Genomic DNA, 23,312 nt, shown 5'->3' with positions numbered 1-23,312 from the left:
ATGGTGCGGTGAAATGAGGTTTGTGGGTTAGAGGGGAAAGGGCGGGCAGCTAAGGGCAAGGCCTTGCCCGGCCAGTTAATTATTTTGCTAGAAAGTGACGTGAGCGTAACTGGTGGTGGTATTGATTAGGCCTTGCCCGAAACAGAACGGCCTTGCCCAGGACCCGCGTCGGGGGAACCCGGACCCCTTATATATATATTTTGCCGCACCCCCGCACCCGGATTTTTTGGAAGTGCCGAATCCCCGCACCCATGTGACTTAGTATATGTGTATATAACTATGTATATACATGTGTACATGTCAATAAATTTAACACACTGTTGTAATATTCCATGCATTCTTTGAAAAATGACCTTGAAGAAAAAACTCCTGCTTCTCACTGGGTTTGGGAAACCATGTTAAAGATTAAATTCCATGATATAACTATTACATAATGGGAAGTTAGTGAATTGAGTGAAGTATAAAGGCAACCCCTTCATTTGTTTGGAAACTTGGTAACTATAGTTGTTATTCTGTGTATATAAACATTTCTTTGTTGGTAACCCAGCAATATGATTGCTTAGGGGTTCTTGGTAAAGACACTTTCTCTGTTATGTCTTCAATAAAAGATATCAAGGGAGATTTTTGCAATTGCCTTCTTTTTAACAATATCGTGATCATTTGTTATAGGCACAAATACTGGTCCTGGCAAAATCTTGGCAAAAAGGAACTCTAGGAAAAAGGAAAACCAAGAATATTGTTTTTATTGGTAATTTTAAAAATATTAAAGCCAATGTAAATCAATGACATAGAAACATATATTTTGATACTTTTTGATATTTCTGATATTACTTAACCATTATTATCATATTTTCATGGTGATATCTCAATACTTTCCTTTTTATTTTTAAAAAACATTTTAACACACAATATCTATGGATGGAGAAGCATTTCAATTATATGAAGAGGATCCATGATGCCATTGGTTCATAGTTGATGCGGTTCCATGTTTGGATTTGCATCCATGGATGGATCCATTTGGTTATTGTTTTCTCGTGTCAAAATTTTGTTCCTCAAACAATTGTTTCAAGATATCTGTCGTTCTTGAGTTCTTAGCTTCATTGTCACTATCTTAACAGAAAAGAAAGAGAACGATCTTAGCATCAGTATACACTGTTTCATCATAAGTTGAAGAAGGGAGGATTCCTTTCTATTGCTTCTTTTAGTATCAGAATGCTCTCTCTCTCTCTCTCTGCACACACATGCACATGCACTGTTTGTGGAGCTGATTTTTCTGAGGGTAGTTTCCTTTTAACATTAATATTTGCAACTTCTTTCTGGATGTTACATCATTATTTGAACTTCTCTTCACCATCTTTTGGTTGCTTCTGCTTGTTAGCAACGCAAATTAGCATCACATATAGGTTAAACCAATGTCTTTTGGAGATTTTTTTGGTCCTACAAATGGTATTTAATGTGGTGATGTTTGTCAACCTCTATATGGTCACTTGTTACATTTGTCATGGCAATAGGCTTTTAGTTGCAGTTGTAATGCTATATAATCAAGCATTTCATGATGGCTGTTGTTTTTCTTTGCTAGAGGAAAATAAAAGTTTTTTGGGGTCCATTTTACACTTATAATATTTTTTGGTCCGTATTAGACTTATAATTGGATACTGTTGATTTCATCTGTTTTACTTGTGTTCTATATTTTTGAACGTATGTGTGAGAATTTTATATTTATTGTAATCTTTTGTAGGAACCCTAAAAACACCAACGTTGTGGAGGGCATGGTTAGAGCGTTGGCTCGGGTTGTTTCAAGTATACAGGTTAAATGAACTCCTTATATAACTTGCGTTGCTTATTTGATCCCTTTAGTTTCTGGTGTTCATAATTTACTTCAGATTTGTATATGCATTTGTTATATGCAAGGATACATTTGTTATATTTTACTTCAAATGCATTTTGATACATTTGTTATATGCAAGGTCTACTTTGATCTTGGTTACAAGAAAGTCAAAATAATCCGGGTGTTAATAGCATGTGTTCTTTCTTTGTAGGAACTTGTCATTCCTTGAGTTTTTCAGTGACTATTGTTTTCCTAGGTTTAGTAACTTGGAGATTGACAACTTTATGAAATGTAAATTTTGATCAAGATTCTATTCTGTGCTGTCACGGTTAGTGTTTTTTCCCTTCTAGAATTGGTTTTCAAATGACACATTGCACATGAAGAGCCTGATCTGTGTTTCTTCTTTATTGATTGGCTGAAGTAATTGTTGACATGGAAAAGTAGCTTAGATTGCTTGCTAGAGGAAGACAAAAATTACAATATTTGCCTTACATATATTGCATTATATACAAAGATGAACACATGGTGAAGCTTTTGCACTGTATTTGTTTTTTCTTGTCTTACTAGGAGTGTGTCGATGCCTTGATGGCGAATGAAGCTGGCTCTTACATCATCTAGCAATTCTGTGTGAGCCAATGAAAACAGTCCAAAAGTGAAAAAAAATTGAACATGTAGGGACTTGTTGTAATGAGAGCACAAGAGAAGGAGCACAATCACAAGGCCACTAATGGGCAAAGTACAAGAGCCACTATGGGCAAGCACAAGAACACAATATAGCTCACAACACAAGCCACTAAGGGCTAATCACAAAAATAAAAAATATAATTTTATTAACTCTCAAATCCTTAAGAAAAGCATGAGCAACAAGAATGGGAGAGCACCCATTTATATACAAAAGGAAGTAAAGGGGCAAGTCCAACTAGCCATTGGACTAGTCTCAACGCCTAGAAATATGAAAATAATAAAAAAACATAAAACAAAAGATAAAAATTACAGAACTGCCCCTAATTGCAGGACCTATCACATAGGGTAAAAAGCAGAGTTACCGGAAGCGCCTAGCTAAAAGGGGAAGCGCGCTTCGGAAGCGCGAAACATCGCGCTTCCGAAGCGTGGGGGGAAGCGTCCCCCTTTTTTGGGAAGCGCGCTTCCCTTTAATGGGGGACGCGTTTCCCTTTAATGGGGGACGCACTTCCCTTTAATGGGAAGCGCGCTTCCCCCACGCTTCCCCATCGCTTCCCCAACGCTTCCCCCACGCTTCCCCCTCGCTTCCCCCACGCTTCCCCCTCGCTTCCCCTGTTTTTTCAAATTTTTTGTATTTTTTATTTTTATTTTTTTCGCTTCCCCCTCGCTTCCGAGACGCTTCCTAGGTCGCTTCCGAGACGCTTCCTAGGTCGCTTCCGAGACGCTTCCCGAATCGCTCCTAAGTGGTCCCACGCTTCCCCGCTTCCTAAAATTTTGAAAGTGCCTCGCTTCCCGCTCCCGCTTCCCGTATCGCTTCCCGCTCCCGCTTCCTCAACTGGCAACCATGGTAAAAAGACAAAAATGCCCCTAGAGGGCAAGACCTATTACATAAATATCACAATGAATAAAAAAATGCATATTCATGTATATACATATTAATATTAGAATATATATACATTATGTATATATATATATATATCATGTATATTAACAAGTATATACTTAACACCTCCTCAAACTGATGGGGAAATGACTGAGAGTTTGCTAAGAAGAAAAGAGAATCGATGCGATGACAAGGCCTTGGTGAAGAAATCAACAATTTAATATTCTGATGTCATGTATGGTAACTCGATGGTTCCCTTGAGAATTTTTTCCCTAACATAGTGAATGTCCCGAACCAAACTTGTTATAATGTGGCAAGCACGATGTTGAGCTCTATTGAGTGAAAAATGCATTGGATGCGGTAACGTGCGGTATGCGTTGAGCTATCGGTGACGTGCGGTGGTAGCATGGCATGCGATAAGCAACAATATCGTCGTTGAGGTGATGGTGTGTGGCGGCACAGACATGGAGCATTGTTCGGTTAAACAGTATGCCAGCGGATCAGAGGATGTTGCCTTTGGAGTTGGCACATATTTTGAAAGTATTTTTCAATGGATACTCTCCCAATCTTTCACCTTAGGTTGATGATCTTTAATGACCTTAATTCAGTCATCTCCTTCTAGAGCCTTCTCTTAATCTCCTTCTAGTTTGGTGAGCTTGAGTTGAGGCTCGGGGATAGTGCCCATCACATTGTAATGAAATAGCGAAAAATACAAAAGCAATGCCACTAAGGGCTTTACAAGATCACGATCATAAAAGTGCATAAGCATAAACCAATGCCATTAAGGGTTTACAAGATCACAATCAAAATGTGCACTAGCATAAGTCCACTATAGGACAAACCGGGTAACAATACAAGCACTAAGTGCATATAAAACATTAAGAAACTAAATAAAAAACACAATATAAAAAATATTCATCTTTATTGTGCATAAATGCTTAAGAGAAGCATTGGTTATAAGAGAGGGGTTCAACCCCTATTTATACACAAATGGAGATCACGAGGCTCTATTGGGAGCTCCCAATAGAGTTGTTCGGAGCTCCCAATAGTCACAAATGTGACCGTTGGGGAGCCCCCAATGACTCTATGGTCTTTTGACCATAGAGCCCATGCTCTTTACAAAAAGACATTAAATAAAAAGCTAAAAAATAATTAAGAGAAAAATTGTTCTTAATGAACAATACGATTATACTATTAAAATGACAAAAATATCCTTAGAAGGTTTACCTATTACATCATTATATGCACACATACATACACATATATATATATGTATAATATAAATCAAATATGTATGTATGACAATACATACATATTGTAATATCGCATATTTTTCCATGATTTTTAAATTAAAAAAATATAATTCTTAAATTATATATTTAATTAAATTGATAAAATTGTGGGAAAATATATTATTTTATAGGTGACGTCAGTTGGGTCTGCTCGTGGCCCAGAGCCCACTAACAAGACCTAGTTGAGCTAATTATAATTTGTGAAATTTTTTATTTTTAACCTTTATATTTGAGTAAAAATCAAGCAAAATTTAGGTTAAATTTAGGCGAAATTTCGGAGGCAAAAATCAAGAAGTATTTAGGTTGCCAGATTTTTTCTATGTAAGCAAATCTGATCAGACTTGTCGAGTTTTGCATGTGTTCAAATCTAATCAGACTTGCCAAGTTTTGTTGTGTGTTGAGTTTTTTTTAAGCATGTTATGGAAATACTTCTTGGATCAGATTTGATATGTGTGGGCAAATCTGATCAGACTTGCCGATTGTGACGTGTATGCAAATCAAATCAGACTTGCCGAGTTTTATTAGTCAGCAAATCTGATCAAACTTGCCGAGTTGCGCAGGTGTGTAAATCTGATCAGACTTGCTGAATTTCATCCATATGCAAATTTGATCAAATCTGCCAAGCTTTTATATATGCAAATCCGACCTGGTTTGCCGAATTCTGTATCTGTGCAAATCTGATCAGACTTGTTGATTTTTGTATGTGTGCAAATCTGATCAGACTTGCCAATTTCTGTATGTAAGCAAATATGATAAGACTTGCTTAGCTTTATATGCATGCAAATATGATCAGACTTGTCGAGTTCTGTTTATGCAATTCTGGTTTAGATTTGCCGAGTTTCATGGGTACATAAATCTGATCAGTTTCGTCAAGTTTAGGCGAACTATTATGGATCAGATTTTGCTGATTGTATTCAGTATGGAGATCTGGTCCAGATCTATCGACTAGATGATTGTTTGATTTGTGAATTCAAATCGGCCCAGTTGTTGGCTTGATAAAAAATTTCTGCATAGTTGATTTGGTATATGAATTTGATCATGTACAGATTGATGTATGCATTTTTCTAAAATGATACATAATCATGAGTTGGAATTGATCATGTTGCAATTGTATATATCATACACATGAATCTAAAATTATTTAATGTTTGCATAAATATGATCATATGCATGTTTGATTATTTATGCATGAAATTGATCATGTTAATGTGTTTTGTGAGCATCGATTGACATGCGTATGCGTTTGGTTTCATGTGCAATTATTTGTGTGTTTGAATATACATTTGTGGACGTGTTTTGAAACATTGAGTGTTGCATGTTCACTGAAATTTTGCAAAGATGCATAAATCACTTTTGAAATGCGTTGGTGGTCAGATGTGAACCACTACAGGCCGTATAGGACAGGAGCATGTGTTGCTCTACATATTGTTGACTTTAATTATGCATTGCAAAATTTATTTCTGAAAATTTAATGATTTTAAAAAATAACTGCATTATTAAATTGTGCCGGTCAGGGCTTGAAATTGGTTTTGCATATTGATTTGCAGAACGGTTCTTGTATAAAGAATTTGAATTTTTTTAAAAAGGTTAAAGAGATCAAATAGTGAAATTAATCTCTTCGTTGATGTCCCTTCTATAGTGTGAGAATCTTGGATGGCGGTCTTGGGGGACCGTGAGGATACTAAAACTTCGTGTGTGATTGTGCCCCTAAACCCAATATGGTGGTTCACTTCCCGGCTACGGTTTTAGCAAGATTCAGTCATTTTGCCTGAGAAGTGGTGTTGACTTAACTGTAGTTATCAGTATACCAAGAAAGTTGCGTGTGGATGTTGATTTCTCTGATGTCCCAGCATTAGATGTTGATTTCTAATGTTTCAATGGATGATGCTGATTCTTGATATCGGTCGATGATCAAGTGTGAAACCTAGTAATAAAATACAAATTGTGTGTTAAGCTACAATTGGGAACCTAACTTGGACTTCGAGAATTTGTGTCAGTTGTGAGTATCTGCAGGTTTAAGGAAAAATGAAAATTAAATTTGTGTGCATTTAATATGGACATGCATGTAAAAGTAACTCTGATAAATAACTTAATAAGTTATTCATGCATCTTCATTGAATCATACATTCATACTTATTTTGTTTCACATGATATTTGGTTAAATGCTTTGTAGTAAGTTGTTAATTGTGATATTCCTCTGGAATTTATGCACGAATTTGGTTTATTATATTTCTTTACTGTTTGGATTTTTAAAAAAATTTGTACAAAGGACTTTGGGTTTTGCCCGTTTTCTTAAAACTGTTTTATAGGCACAAATGCTCAGTGATGTCCTGACCAACTGGCTGAAGACTGCGAGCCTTGTCTGACTAGTTTCTAGTTTTTTGACAGAGTGGCTTGTTATGAGATGGACAATTTTTGTGTCTAGATTATTTGATATTTATTTATTGAATTAATAAAGTTTGATTTCTTCTTCATTTGATTCAATGCACAATTTGGTTTGTGGTTTGAAATATTAAATCTATGAGGCCTCGAATCCATGGGCGAGTTTCCGCAATCGTATAATTTTTTTTTCACTATTTTCACGAGGGTCAATTGGGGTCGTCACACACAGACACACACACACACATATATATATATATATATATCATGTACAACTTAACACACATATCCCTAAAGTTTCTATCCTTTGATGTTATTTTTTATAGCGGATGCCCACGTTATGTAGTTGGAGCCATTAAGCTTGAAGGAGAGATCAATTTTGTGATTATCCCTCATTTTGAATGGTAGAAGAGAGATAAAGAAAAAAAAAGAAGAGTGTGAAAGAGCACGTCCACTTGAGTTACCGTAAGCGCCATGAACACACAAACACTTTTAGGTGATTTTCCACAATCACAAACACTTAAGGGCCACCTTTATAGCTCTGATACCATGTAATGATGTATGCGGAATTACAAAACAAAGTGCATAAGCAGGTACACAAGTACAAAAGTGCATACAACGACTTCAAGGAGTCTAGAACTTAAACACAAAGGTAAAGAATATAATATTTGTTGAATAGAAATGCTTAAGCAAAGTATTAGATACAAGGGAGGGGCTCAACCCCAATTTATACAAAAAGGAAATCATGGGGCTCTATTGGGGAGCTCTCAATAGAGTGGTTGGAAGCTTCCGATGACTCTATGGTCTTTTGACCATAGAGCCCAGGCTCTTTTTAATAAAAGAACAAAACAAAAAATAAAACAAATAAAATGAAAAAAAAACTGTTCCTAGTGAACAGTACTGTTACAAGATTGTGAAAAGATCAAAATGCCCTTGAAGGGCAATACAAATTTCAAGGCTGTATATACTGTATACATACATATATATAACCTGTTTTAACAGAAGTGTTGGAATTAACTAAAGATGTTCTCCTTTATTTCTACATGGATTGGCTAAAACTGTGCCAGACCTTTAAATGTTCAGTTTAGCATCAAATTTTGCTCTCATTGTAAGAAGATTCATAGTACAAGATGACATTTTTCCATTATTTGACTTGGGTCTCAAATTGTATATTAGGTTCCAGATACAAGTGAGGAAAGTCTTGCTGCTGTTGCTGGGATGTTTAACAGCAAGGCTAAAGGTATGCCCTTATACTAATGGTTTGCCAAGGCACTAGGCCATACTCCACCTGCTTCTATTTTTCCTTTTTGTACTGTGCAGGTTTTTTTGTCATGTCACTAGATTTATCCCTGTAGCCTTTCTAGTTGGCGAAAATTTTCCTCTAGGAATGATTTACTTGTATGATGCCAGTTTCTAGATGGGTCTCTTATTGGAAGCACCACAATCTCTTTATCGGTTGTATGTTTATGATTGGTTGCTGATATTTTGTCCTGAAGTGTTGGTTATAACGTGAGAGATAGTGAGTATGAATATTTGTTGACTAGTAGCTTACATACATATAGTGCAGATGTACACACAGATCAAGAATACACAGAGTATATGATGCACAAAAACTTGTGTATTGGGGCCTAGTCGTGCCAATAGGGTGATTCAGTTGTCTTATTTCTTGACTGTTATGCAATTAAGATCCTAGTGTTTGGCGAACTTGTCACCAATTTCTTGGCAGAGTAAGATCCCATCAGATTTTCAGGAAAGAAATATGAGAAGATATGAAACTAAAATTTTACTATTAAGAAGTAAAACATACAAAAAAAAATTATGTCAAACTTATAAATAGAAATTAAATGGAAGAATCAGCCCTCATAAATGTTCAAGTTTGAAAATCTTCCAGATACAAGTTTCAAGTACCAACTTCTTGGCAATCGGCATGAACTGGAGCAACAACAGACTATTTGTATCTAATATGTCAAAAACTTATAATTTGAAATCAAATGAAAGAATCAGTTGTCTCACAAATGTTCAAGTTTGAAAACCTTCCAAATGCCGGTTTCACCAACCTACTTGTAATGAAATGGTGGTCTTCCACTGAAGCACGAGAAATCTTCAAAAGAGTGTCTATTGGAGACACTTCAACCATAACCCATAAAATGGTAAAACTGGAAGCACACTTAAAATAATAAATCTTTATTTCTTCACAAGAAATGCTTAAGAAGCATCGATCCAAAGTGGAGGGGGATCACCCCTATTTATACAAGTGGAAGAGATGAAGGAGAGCTCGCTCTAAATATAGCTGTTGGACTTTTCCAACGACTATATTCCTAGTCAAGTCCTAGTTGGGACTTGACTAGACTACAATGTCTAGTTCAAAATGAACTAGACAATAAATAAAAATAAAAAGAAATAAAGAAAACAAAATAAAAGAAAATAAAAAAAAATATATATAATAATAATAAAATATTATATATATATATATATATAATATGTTACATTTTACATTTTAACGCTCCCCCTCAAACTTACGGTACAATGAGCGAAAGTTTGTTAAGAGAAAGTGAAATCTGGGAGCAACAAAAGGTTTGGTGAAGAAGTCTGCTAATTGGTATTCTTATGTAAAATAGGGCAGATCAATGGTTCCATGTAGATATTTGTTTCTGACGTAGCAACAATCCATCTCAATATGTTTGGTGTGTTCATGAAATGTCCAGTTGCTAGCAATATAGATCGTACACTTGTTGTCACAACACATTCTTGAAGCTTGTGTTGTTTCAACTCCCATGTCAGCTATAAGATGTATGACCCAAACTACTTTCATTGTTGTGGTGGCCATGGCTCTATATTCAGCTTCGGTGGAGGAGAGAGAGACCTTCTGCTAAGGGTGGCAAAATCTGACCCGACCCGCTTCTTAGCCGAGTTAGGGTTTGGCTTAAACAGGTTCGTGTCGTAAACGGGTCGACCCGCCTAACCCGTTTATTAAACGTTTCGTGTTCGTGTTAGGGATATGCCAACCCGCCAACCCGTTTGACCTGTTTAATAAACGGGTTAGGCGGGCGGGTCAACCCGTTTAATTATTTATGTTTATCTTGATGATTGTAAGACAACTTGGTGGATATGTTTGTAGTATGGTTGTAACTTGTAAGACAATTATGTTGATGTTGTCTTTATGTTTATGTCTTTATGTTGAAGTTTTATGTTAATGTTGGTAGTATAATTTCATATTGAGATTTGCAGAAAAGAAGTATAATATGTATTTTTTTTGTGTGTTTCTAATTGTGTTATTCGGGTTAGACATGTTATTCGGGTTACTCAGGTCGGTTATCGTGTCTATGTTATCGGGTTGACCCGTTTAATAAACAGGTCGCCGTGTCGTGTCGACCTGACCCGTTTATTAAACGGGTTCACCGTGTCGGGTCGGGTTACCCGTTTAATAAATGGGTCGTGTTCGTTTTTGCCACATCCGACCTGTTTAATAAACGGGTCGTGTTCGTGTTGAGGTATTCTGACCCGCCAACCCGTTAACCTGACCCACCAACCCGTTGACCCGACCCGACCTGATTGCCACCCCTACATTATGCTACTTTTTGTATCTCCACGAAATTAAGGATTCACCTAAGAAAACACAAAAACCAGTTGTTGAGTGTCTATCATTGGAATCACCTCCCAAGTCTGCATCAGTATAGGCAATTAAATTTAAAGACGATGAATCAGACAAGAAGAGTCCTCATGAAATAGAGGACTTTATGTATCTAATAATACGCAAGATTGCTCCTATGTGAACAAAGGTGAGAGCATGTTGAAATTGACTAGCTGTGTATACAACATGTGCTATATCTAGCCTAATAATAGAGAGATAGGAAAGTGCTCTGATAAGTTGTCTGTAAGTAGGGATGGCAGTGGACCGTGGCGGGGGCGGGGGACAAGGTCTCCACCCCGCCCTGTTTCAAAATCGGAACCTCCATCCCTGCACGGGGATGGATTTTGGCCTCCACCCTTGCCTCCATCCCCGTTTCATGTCCTCCATCCCTGGTCCAAATGGGGCGAGGCAGGGCCCCGTTTCTCCTTAGTCTATAGTCATCCCTTAAAGGATTGGGGACGAGGCTAGGCGGGGATTGGGATGGGGCAGGGAAAAGCGTAAGTCCATCCCCGCCTCCATCCCCACACGAGGATAGATTTTAACCTTCATCCCCGCCTCCATCCCCACACGGGGATAGATTTTAACCTTCATCCCTGCCTCCATCCCCATTTCATGCCCTTCATCCTCGGTCCAAACGGGGCGAGGCGGGGAGGAGCCCCGTTGTCTCACGGTCCACTGCCATCCCTATCTGTAAGGAGTGGGATCATCAAGAGGTTCTCCATCATTAATCCTCATTTTGATGTTGACAACCTCTGTAGTGTCTACTTTCTTGTCATCTGCTATGTCACACAGACTCGGCTAGGGAGGTGCCGCACCCGAGTCGACACGCCCCGACACGGGTGCGGCTTCGGACTCGGCCCGGACTCGGTCAACGCCGAGTCAGACTCGGTCAATGAGTCAAGGCCGAGTCTGTCCACATTTTGGACTCGGTCAACTTTGACCGAGTCCAAAAATGTCCATTTTTAAGACAAAAAACAAAAAAAACATTTTTTATATATCTTTTTTTTTAATATATAACCAGACTGTGCAATGCAGCTGCACAGTCACTGCACACAGTCTGTGTGACTGTGCACAGTCTGCACAGTCACAGACTGCATTGCACAGACTGTGTGCATAGTCTGTGTGACTGTTTCACAACTTATGTAAAAATATGTATAAAACACGATAAAAGGTAACCCAACCATTTGAGGTAGCTAAATAAATGCTTTTCCAGTTTAAAAAAATACTAGTTTCACAAGTATTAGAAAAGCTAGCTTAAGAACTACCATAAAGAAATGGGAGTGCCAAATTGAAACTTTCGAAAAAATTAAGGTCATAGTTTTGGCTACTTAATTTACTGCAGACTTGAAGTTTACTATTACAAGTCAATTTAAATTATATCTGTAAAATGATAATATCCTTTTATCTTATATAGTTTTGGCTACTTAATTTTAATTGTTTACTAGAATTATTGTTATATATATATATATATATATATATATATATATATATATATATATATATATATATATATATATATATATAGCCAAGTCCCCGTGTCCAAAATTTTTGAAATTGCGCCGCACCCGTGTCGCACCTGCACCCATGTGACATAGGTCATCTGTAATTTCTGACCTGGAAACAATATCAAAAGCAAATTTAGACTGAGATATTAAATACCCACGAGGGGAATATGCAACTTCAATTCTTAAAAAATATCTTAATAAGCCTAAGTCAGTCATTTCAAAATGAATTTTAAGAAGAGTTTTGATGTTTGCAACTCCTTGTTTATTGCCTCCGGTGATCATCATATCGTCCACATAGAGGAGGATAATAATGCCTGTATGATAGTTCTTAATAAACAAAGCAATGTTAGTCAAACAAGATTGAAAACCAATATCAAGCATAACACGACTAAATCTGTCATACCAGGCTTTTGATGCCTGTTTAAGATTATAGAAAGCTTTTTCTAAACGAAGAACTTTACTCTTAGGGATACTAATATCAGGTAGAACTTCCATGTATACTTCTTCAATTAGATTTTCATTGAGAAAAATATTTTTAACATCCATCTGAAATATGAATCATTTTCTAATGGAGGTCAAAGCTATTAAAGTTATGACAGTGCTCATACGAGCAACAGGGGCAAAAGTTTTTTCATAATCGATGTCATACTCTTGGGCATACCCTTTGGCCACTAAACGGGCTTTATACCTTTCAAGAGTTCCATCGCTATTGGTTTTGACTTTGTAAACCCATCAACAACCTATAGGTTTCTTACCTGGAGGAATATTTTGAATAGTCCAAGTGTTAGCCTTTTCTAATCCAATTCCGTTTTCATGACTTCTGCCCATTCTATATGGTTTTTAGCTTGAGAATAGGATGATAGTTCTATATGTGATTGTATTAATGTAATAACTGCCCTGTATGTGGGTAAAAAGGATTCGTATAATACAAAATTTTCAGGAGGTCTAGAAATTTTGGATGACCTTCTGGTTGGTACTTTGGAATATTTTTCTAATGCACATAGAAGATTTGTCTCTCTACGTCTTGAATATTGTAGACTAACGTCCCTATGAGTTTGCTTTTCATTATCAACATTATGTTCAACAACAATAGGACTTTGATCATTGTCAAAGTCACATTCAAGATCCCATTCATTGGATTTTAAAGTCAAATCTATTAAAAAGGAATATTCAGTGACTTTCTTGGGTTTTTCGAATTCAAAAAAACTTTCTTTCTCTAGGAAAGATACATTTTTTGATACTTATAATTTTTCATTTTGGAAATCAAAACACCTATAGCCTTTTTTATTATCAGCATATCATAAGAAGGCACAAGGAATCGCATGGGGAGAGAGTTTGCCATTCTTGTTGGTGAAAACAAGACACTAACATCCAAAGACTCTTAATCTAGAATAATCAGGAGATAAGTTGACAAGGTTTTCAATTGGAGTTATGTTTTTCAAAGAAGAAGATGGCATTCGATTAATAAGATAGGTAGCAGTTAGTGCAACTTCCGCCCAAAAAATGTTTGAAACTTGATTTGCTATTAATAAGGTCTTAGTAGCTTCCATGATGTGTCGATGTTTACGTTTGCCCATGCCATTTTGTTGTGGTGTGTGTGGACACGATCTTTGATGTGTGATGCCATGTAAGTTAAGATAGTCTTTGAATTCTTTAGATATAAATTCTCTCTCTGAATCAGTGTGAAGATTAGAAATATCATTTTGAAATTTATTTTTAACCATTTTATGAAATGCTTGAAAATGTGAAAAAACCTCAAATTTATACTTAAGAAAGTAAATCCAAGTATGCCTAGAAAAGTCATCGACAAAAATCACATAATATGCATATCCACCTTTTGAAATAACTAGTGTAGGGCTCAAACATTCGAATGTATTAATTCAAGTGGTCTAGAGGAAACAAAAGTTCTATCATGAAATAGTAATCTTTTTATTTTGCCAAGGATACAATCTTTACAAGTAAAACTTTTAGAATTACAAATTTTTCTTAAACTTGGAAAATGTTGGATTTTAGACATATGAGGATGTCCAAGTCTTTTGTGCTATAAATCCAACTCTAGTTTCTGAACATTATAACAGAAAGCATTCTTAGGCAATTACAAAAAATCCATGTAATAAAATCCTCCTTCTCTATGACCTTCCCCAATCAGCTTCCCTGACTGACGATCCTCTACCGAACAACTATGAGAAGAGAATGAGATATTACACCCATAATCAGATATTTGAGAAATAGACAAGAGGTTTAAATTCAGTTTAAGAATATATCTAACTTTTGGAATAAAAAATTTCTTTGTTTTAAGAAGTTTTTCAAAATTTCCTATTCCTTCTATTTCAAGAGAGATACCATTAGCTGTGAAAACTTTTGACACACTTGAGTTACTTTTAAAATATTTGGATAAGCCATTGACATTTGGGGTCATATGAAAAGAAGCACCAGAGTCAAGGAGCCAAGGAAAGTTACCGAGATCGGAGAATGATGAAACAACTGCTCCAGTTGAGTTGGATTCTCCTTTGAGAAGAGGTTGAAGAATTTCATCAATTGAGTCATAGATACTGGTGCCAAGGTTTTAAAACCCGTGACTCGGAACTCGACTCGTTCTTTATTGACTCGTGACTCGGCGGGTCAACTCGGTGACTCGGACCGGGTTTTGTTAACTTTTGATTTTAAAAGAAAAACAATGTATATTTTGTCTGAAACCATGTTTTTGAGTAAACATAGTCTCCAAATGTCTGTAAGAATATAAAAACAACTACAAAGAGCTATAGAGGTTTGCTTGAATAATTGAATTTGATATCTATACAAGCACTTTGACTAATTCATGACTTGAATTAGAGGATTTGGTCACCATGAGTTCAGTCTGCTACTACCTAAGGTTCCTAAAATGGCCAATCATATATGCTAGCTTGTTTTAAAAGTTTTAATTCCCTCTAACAAATCCATAAATGTAAAACAAGGATATATGTGCATATTGAAAGTTTACAGAATGCCCAATATCAACATAAATAAGCAATTTTCTCATGTATAAAACTATGCAGGAAATATATTAATGGCACAACTATAAAAAGACTACTAATATTTGAATATGTACAATTCTTGTTCACGTAACAAATGGATGATGAAACCTAAATGTGACTTCTCATAGGCACAGTTGACCCGCCATATATAGTGAGAATCATTTCTTTAAAATATTTTGCTAGAATAAGTTGATAACACAGTAGTTCGAACAACATGGTGATTTTATTCTATGGATTTAAATGTTTTTTTATCTTTAAATGATTTTTATTTTCTTTTTTATACAAAATCTGGGGGTAACTCTTGTTAAAATATATGTACTTATATATTTCGAAACTGTAATTTGAAACTAAAAAAACAAATTTCAAACATCCCAAAACTCGCACGAGTCAGGCCGAGTCAAGCTGAGTCAAGCCGAGTCAGGCCGAGTCAAGCCCGAGTCAAGCCCGAGTTTTGGCAAACCGAGTTTGCCTTGCCGGGTTGACTCGCTGGAGGGGCGAGCCGAGCCGAGTCAGCCGAGTCAACGAGTTGACTCGGCGAGTTTTAAAACACTGGATAGAAGAAAAAAAAGAGAAAGAGAAAGATAAGAGAGGAAAAGAATGAGCACAATCACAAAATTTCGTAGCAAAGCTTCCTCCAAAGTCCTTTCATTCTCCAAAACGATCCCTTGAGTCACGAACAAGAAGATAAATCACTCTTTACAAATAGAGCACAGAAAACGAGGTGGGAATCTTCAAGATTGAAAGTTATTCAAGGCTCTTAATCCATGTAATGAAATGGTGGTCTTCCACAAAAGGACCAAAAATCTTTAAAAGAGTGTCTATTGGAGACACTTCAAGCATAACCCATAAAAGGGTAAAAATGAAAGAACACACTTAAAATAATAAATCTTTATTTCTTTGCAAGAAATGCTTAAGAAACATTGATCCAAAGTGGAGGGAAATCACCCCTATTTATACAAGTGGAAGAGATGAAGGAGAGCCTTGAGAGTCATTGGACCTAGTCCAACGGTTCTAAATATAGCCATTGGACTAAGTCCAACGACTATATTCCTAGTCAAGTCCTAGTTGGGACTTGACTAGAATAATGTCTAGTTCAAAATGAACTAGACAATAAATAAAAATAAAAAGAAATAAAGGAAATAAAAAATAAAAAACATAATAATAATATAATATTATTATATATATTATATATGTTACATTTTACATTTTAACACTTCTGGGCATGAACTGAGGCAACGGCAGACTATTTGTTGCTAAACATTCTGAATAGAGCCCCTAGTGCTAGGAGTACTCAACTCAGGTAAGATAGTGTGGCTCTGTTAACCCAACTGTGTTTAGCTAATAAAAAGAAAATGCAGCAGCAGGTCATACTAACGAACAACCATTAATAAGTAAAAAATAATAACAAAAGAACCAACAATTTTAGTCAAATAGTGGTGTGAATAGATGACCTTTCATGCAAATGAAACAGTAATAAATTGTTATATGTCGGTCTCCCCCTGAAGTCATCTTGAATCAAAGTCTTTCATCTAATAGTCTCGTGTGTTACCTGGATACTTGTAAAGGTGCAACATATTATTGTCTAGCCATGTCTTAGACGAATGCCAACATCGACAGTTTTTTACATGGCTTACACGTGACTAAATATGAACTTCAGAAGTGTCACAACTGTTGTGTTTGTTGAACATGACATGTGTTGGATACTCCTTTTGTGATGTATGACACTTCCTTAAAAACTTAAGTGTTTGATAATTTATAAGGTTTTTATATAGATGTGATTCAAGGCTCTAACTTGGCAGCTGCAACTTTATTCAATGTTCTGTGCAGGGGTGGAGTGGAGTCTTGACAATGATACTTCTAATGCTGCTGTTGTGGTTGCTAGTGAAGCTCATGCAATTACCTTGGCTGTTGAAGGGCTATTGGGATTCGTGTTTACTGTAGCTACTCTGACAGATGAAGCTGTGGACATTGGTGAAGTGAGATGCTATGCGGGTTTTTTTTTCCTTTAGAAAATGACGAGAGATCGTATTTCTGATTTTGCTTGCTGAAACTTCCAGCTGGAATCCCCAAGATGTGACAATGATGCACCAGCAAAATGGACGGGGCAGACTGCAAGCCTATCTATGGCAATGGTTGACTCATTGTGGTTGGTCATCTTGGATGCTCTTTCCCTTATCTTGATGAGGTATGTTGATTTTTCTTTACCTAAGCTGGAGTAAGTGAATTCTCATATCTTTATTCTAACATGGAGCCATGCTGTGGAAGATCACAAGGAGAAGCTATTATTTTGGAAATTCTAAAAGGATATCAAGCATTTACTCAGGTATAAGGAACATCTGAAGCTGTTTAATTGAGCATTACCATGTCTAGAATTTATAATTATCTATGAATTTCTCTTTCTGCCACAGGCATGTGGAGTTCTTCGTGCTGTAGAACCTCTAAACTCTTTTCTTGCATCTCTGTGCAAATTTACCATCAATTTTCCTGATGATCTTGAAAAGAAAAGGTATGTAGTTGGCAAAGTCTGATAGATGTGGTCAAAATTATTAACAGCTGCAATAAATTTAATTTACATAGTAATGCTTTGCCATTGATAATTTATTATGTCACTGTTGAAAGCTTGGATCTGAAAAAAATCTTGGTTGCACTCCCATTGTAGTATTTTATTTAAAAATATCTACTGCCCACTGCATAGTTATGGTTGAGATGTTTAACGTCTGAGGAGAAAAATAATGGACTTCATTTTTCTCTTACACTGGAAACACAACACATATCTTCCATGTTATCAGAATTCTTTAGAATGGCTGATTTGCCTGTTTTTACTTGCATCATTTAGGATCACGAGGACTCTTATGAATGAATGTTGGAAAAGTCCATTGCTGTAATATTGTTTTCTTCTCTATTAGTTTGGACACTGAACTCATTATTTTAGAGTGTGATAATATCAGTAGAATTCAAAAACCTATTAGTGAAGCGCAACAGGTCATCTTGCTCATCATTGCTGCAAGGTAAGCGGTGCCAATAGTAGAAACCGGCGCAGGGTTGGTGACAGGAAAATAATGGAACACCAATTAGGTGTCACTGGAAGAGCTTCACCAAGTGGCGCCGGAGGATGGCATCTTGGAGAGGGGGAACTTTTAATTCTGAAGCTTTATGTGATAGTAGAAGGCAATGGCAAAGAAGAAATTGGCAATAGAGATTTTGACTATTAAGGAGATGATGGTACTGACACAATCAAGAATAAGAGAGAAAAAGTGGGTTGAGAGGAGAGGAGTGAAGAGCTTTCGAAAAAAAAACAGAAATAGAAAATTTCTCCCTTTATTTTGAATAGGAAGCGAGTCTATTTACGAATATTTATAAACAATAAATAAACATAGCCAGAAGATGACTGTTTATGTAAACATCCAGAGTCCAGACACCTATGGTACTGGGACATGCCATTTCGGTCGGCGTACCCGTGTCGACATGGAGGCAGGTACCGGACACGCCATTTTGTGTGTCCTATCCATTTTCAGTTTATAACTTTATATTTTCAGTATATAATATATATTTTAGATATAGAATATATATTTAGATTATATTCAGTTTATTTTGAATTTATTTTGTATTTATGTGATATATATATATATATATATATATATATATATATATATATATATATAGCCATGTCCTCGTACCCACATTTTTTTGGAATTGCCGTGTCGTACCCTCTGTACCCGCACCCGTACCCAGGTGACATAGCAAGTACCCAGGTGACATAGCAAGACACTAAATGTCCTTGAAATAAATGCACCTTTTTCTGTATGTCTGTGCTGTTTTGAGGAGCTTATTTTATTAAGGTGCAGTCATCCACACAATAACATTGGGATTACACTTGTATGTCGGGTACAACCATGCAGATTATATTTTCTGGAAGTTAAGGTCTCTATGATTGCAGCACTGGAAACTAGTTAGAGCACGTCTGACTGATCGGCAATCACAGTAGATTTCTTCCATTATCCTATGAAGATAACATATCATTTACTCAATCCAGAAATTAATCATTTACCTTATCTTTCTTAAATGTTCATTACTGGCTCTATTTCCTTTGGTGGAGGATGAAAGTGATACTTTTAAAACTTTGTGTCCTTTTCCCAAGTTTGTTACATATTTATAAGATGGATATCATTTGGGCCTAGCTATGATTTTGATGCTCTGAATCTCGGGTCATGTATTTGATTCCTAGGTACCTATATTGAGTTATTTAGTTTTAGTGTAAAGAATGATTTTCTAATGGTTTTCATTTGATTTTGCATCTTGTACTGATACTAAATGCAGTATGCTACTTCATGTATTATTAGTGCAACAATGTCACCTGGGTCAAAGCGTCTTGAACATTTATCTGATCAGAGAGATAGTATTGTCCTTACTACAAAGAATGTGCAGGTATTCTCTCATTCTTCATGCATAATTGTTTTTGTTAATTGTAAGGTACAAGTAATATGGTTGACATGTAATTCCCAATTTTGAATGTGATTCTTGATTTCTAATAATGATTGCTTTCTTTAGGCTTTGAGGACTTTATTCAACATTGCACATAGACTACATAATGTGTTGGGACCATCTTGGGTTCTGGTATGCTACATGGTCTCATATCAAAGATGTTGTTGCTGAAGTAAGATTGCATTTGCTTTGTCTTTTAACACAATAGCTTTGTGACACTTGTAGGTTTTGGAGACATTGGCTGCTTTGGATCGAGCAATTCATTCTCCACATGCTACTACTCAAGTAATGATCCCTCTCTCTGGTTTGTCAGTTCTAGTTCTAGTTATAACAAAAAATGCAAAAATTATTTCCTCCTATCTGCGCTTGTACAGTGGCACAATTGTTCAAAATTTCGAATCAATAATAGTCTCACTTTTTTTTACCTCTCAAACATCCATATTCTTCCATCCTGGTGTGAGTGCAAACCTACATCATGGAACTTATTTCCTTCAACTTGTGACTTCATGTCGGTAAAATAGTTGAAACTTCCATAATGATCACTAGCTGGCTGTTGTAAGGAAATAGGGGGAAGTGTAACCTAAGAATGCACAAGCATTCACAAAGTCCAATAATGGACAAGCATTACAACATTCAAACAAGAAGTCCACAAAGGGACAATATGAAAGCCTAAAAAGGCTATACAAGCATAAAAATAATGAAATATTTATTGGATTGAGCCTTGAAAGACATAACATTTACAAGGGGTGAAGTCCCCTATTTATACACAAGAGAGCACATGAGAGGCCATTGGGGGCTCCCACATGGAGTTGTTGGGAGCCCCCAACAACTCTATGTTGGCACTCCCAATGCATAATACAAAAAGAAAGGAAAAAAAATACAAAAATAATCTACCTAATTTAAAATAGTTGTTTCTAGAAACAACTATATTAAAAGACTAAAATACCCCTATTGGGTATATTGACAAAACTACCTCTATCGGGTATATATATATATATATATATATATATATATATATATATATATATATATATATATATATATATAAAGTGCATATATTTTAACACCCTCCCTCAAACTTTACGAAGAAAGTTATCCCCGAAATCTCCATCTTTATGACATATCAGAGGATTTTGCAAATATAAGTCTTCAAATGCTTTCATTGGTGATCATCCTCAAGCACCTTCATTGGCTATCTACTTGATGTATCGAAGGTATTACACCTTAAAGATCCTGCATAGAAAGAATAAACCAAAAGAAGACTCCAAGTACACAAGAAAATTATTCTAGCCTAAGAGTTGCAAAATTTTAAACAATTATAAAGTAAGAATAAAATGGTTTAAACAAAACAGTAATAACTTTTCGAATCATTAGATATTAAGAAAGACAAGAGGAGCATCCCTCATAGATGAAGTAAAATCATAATCAACTTATTTTTAAGGAACCATAATATTAATTATAAGAAGATTTGATTATTTAAAGGACACAAAATTCATTAAGAAGAGATAAACAATTATCCATAACAATTATCTTAAACGAAATGGTGGTTTTTCACAAAAGCACTTGAATGTCTATTTGAGACACTGCAAGCATAACCCATGAAAGGGTATAAATAGAAGAACACTCTAAAATAAATATTTTATTTCACACATAAAATGCTTAAGAAGCATTGATTAAGCACCATGTGAAAATATCTTCAAAAAAGAATCAAGTCCAAAAAATGACTTCAATGTGAAATTATCTTCAATAAGGTCAAGTTCAAAGATGACTTGATTAACCCATAAGAATCACAATGAGGCTAAATGCACAAAAGCACAATGAAATACTCATAAAGGAGTACAAATGCACAAAGGCATGAAAATAAATCTTTATTTAGAGAACTCAAAATCTTTAGAAAGAGCTAATTAACTTTATGCATGCGATTATATGATCCATGCAAATACAAACGAAGAGATAACGAAAAGATGAGTTAATTAAATTTATGTGTACCACAATGAAGACAAGATAATCAATTAAAAACATAATTCACTCACCCATCCTGGAGTGATTTTAAGTATAGAAGACCAAATATACATATATATATATATGTTATCAATGAAATGCATGAATTTTATCGATAAATATTTTTCCATACAAGGAAGGAACACGTAGTAAAGATTTTTAAGAGATTCATTAAAGAATTTAAAAGATCCGACATGACAAAGGGAATGATATAAGCAAGTCAAAACCAATTTACGGAAGATGACAAATTTAAAAAATCCCATAAATATCAAGAAATAGTATTTTGCAAAGAGAGATTTTAAAACTTATATAAGGAGAAATTGAATTTGTAAATCAACACCAATTTGTGAAAAATTACATTCTCACGAATATCAAGGAGTGATATTTTGCAAACTTTAATAATGCAATGCAAGATGCATGAAATTATTTCAATCAATCATTTCTCATAGAAGAGAAGAGTTAGACAATTTTGAATAGATTAAAAATTCTCAAACATTTGAATGAGTAAATTAGAGCATCAATTTAACCATCGCTAGCAATCACCTCCTAGTCCTCCAAACCTCAAATATCAAGTGTATCAACGGCTAAACCAAGAGCATAAACAACATGCCACTAAAGGGCCAAAGACACACACGGTGTGTAAAAACACCTCTTGTCTACATATAATGACACTTGAAACGAGTGTATCAGCGACTAGAACAAGAGCACAAAGCCAACAATGGGCTGAAAATCACACACGAAAGTGTGAACAAATGTCTCTTGTCTACATATAGTGACACTCAAAATCAAGTATAGAGTACAAAGCCAACAATGGGCTAAAAACCACAGACGAAGGTGTGAATAAACATCTCTTGTCTACATGTAATGACACTTAGATAAGAGGCATAAAAAAAGGAAAAGACAATCGAGGTAAGAAAGCTTATAATGAAAACACTAATGCAATTAAGAAAATCAATTTTGACCATATTTCAAAACACCATGGTTTCAAAAATTAGATATCCATCACAAATACACATAATTAAAAGCATCCATTAATAAAAACAATGGCCAAAAAACAAATGAGCGATCCAATACACTCGCAATCAGAGATTACATAATTGTCAGTTAGAGTCAAACTACACGTTGACAATCTAAAATGACATAAAACGAGGTGCACACAACTCACCCCAAAAAATATCTATGATACAATAATAATAAGGCCAAGAAGATTGATGCATCATATAAAAATCTGTGATGGACAAAAACAATGCCACAAGAAGGCAAAAAATACTCACGAAAATCATTTTCCAAATAGGTTAGTTCATAAAGGAAACTGATTTGAAAATTCAAATCAAAGATCCACTAATGCTAGATGATCAATCTTAGAAAAAGTGTAATCATATGCACAACAATATGACAACTTCTTGCAATTTTGTATAAACACGGATCATGCTTAACATAATCAATTCTTCAAAATAAAGTCATTTACATCAAAAAGTCTACTATAAGACAAAAAAACATGTAATATTAAGGAAATAATGCATATAAAGTTTTAGGAACTTTTACAATCCCAAAAGTAAACATAATTACTACCTATCATGAATACTTGAAGCAAAAATAATTTAATAACTCAGCTA

General features: G+C 35.5%; 1 protein-coding gene across 1 annotated transcript in view; it reads left to right on the top strand.

Moving 5' to 3' along the window:
* LOC149829315 (uncharacterized) overlaps nt 1-23,312 on the top strand; it is a 100,610-nt gene that overhangs the window by 13,686 nt on the left and 63,612 nt on the right. Inside the window, exons 13-21 of the mRNA XM_090018035.1 lie at nt 1,739-1,808; nt 8,240-8,303; nt 17,041-17,189; nt 17,271-17,398; nt 17,479-17,536; nt 17,622-17,719; nt 19,554-19,638; nt 19,762-19,827; nt 19,921-19,980. Coding sequence (XP_089874161.1) covers nt 1,739-1,808; nt 8,240-8,303; nt 17,041-17,189; nt 17,271-17,398; nt 17,479-17,536; nt 17,622-17,719; nt 19,554-19,638; nt 19,762-19,827; nt 19,921-19,980 — 778 coding nt within the window. The remainder of the gene's footprint in view (nt 1-1,738; nt 1,809-8,239; nt 8,304-17,040; nt 17,190-17,270; nt 17,399-17,478; nt 17,537-17,621; nt 17,720-19,553; nt 19,639-19,761; nt 19,828-19,920; nt 19,981-23,312) is intronic.

This window comes from Nuphar pumila, chromosome 9 (assembly GCF_984573655.1).
Source record: "Nuphar pumila chromosome 9, dmNupPumi1.hap1.1, whole genome shotgun sequence".
In the NCBI taxonomy this organism is placed as follows: domain Eukaryota; kingdom Viridiplantae; phylum Streptophyta; class Magnoliopsida; order Nymphaeales; family Nymphaeaceae; genus Nuphar; species Nuphar pumila.
The sequence above is the reverse complement of the archived record's forward strand: the minus strand, read 5'-3'. Positions and strand labels throughout refer to the sequence as shown.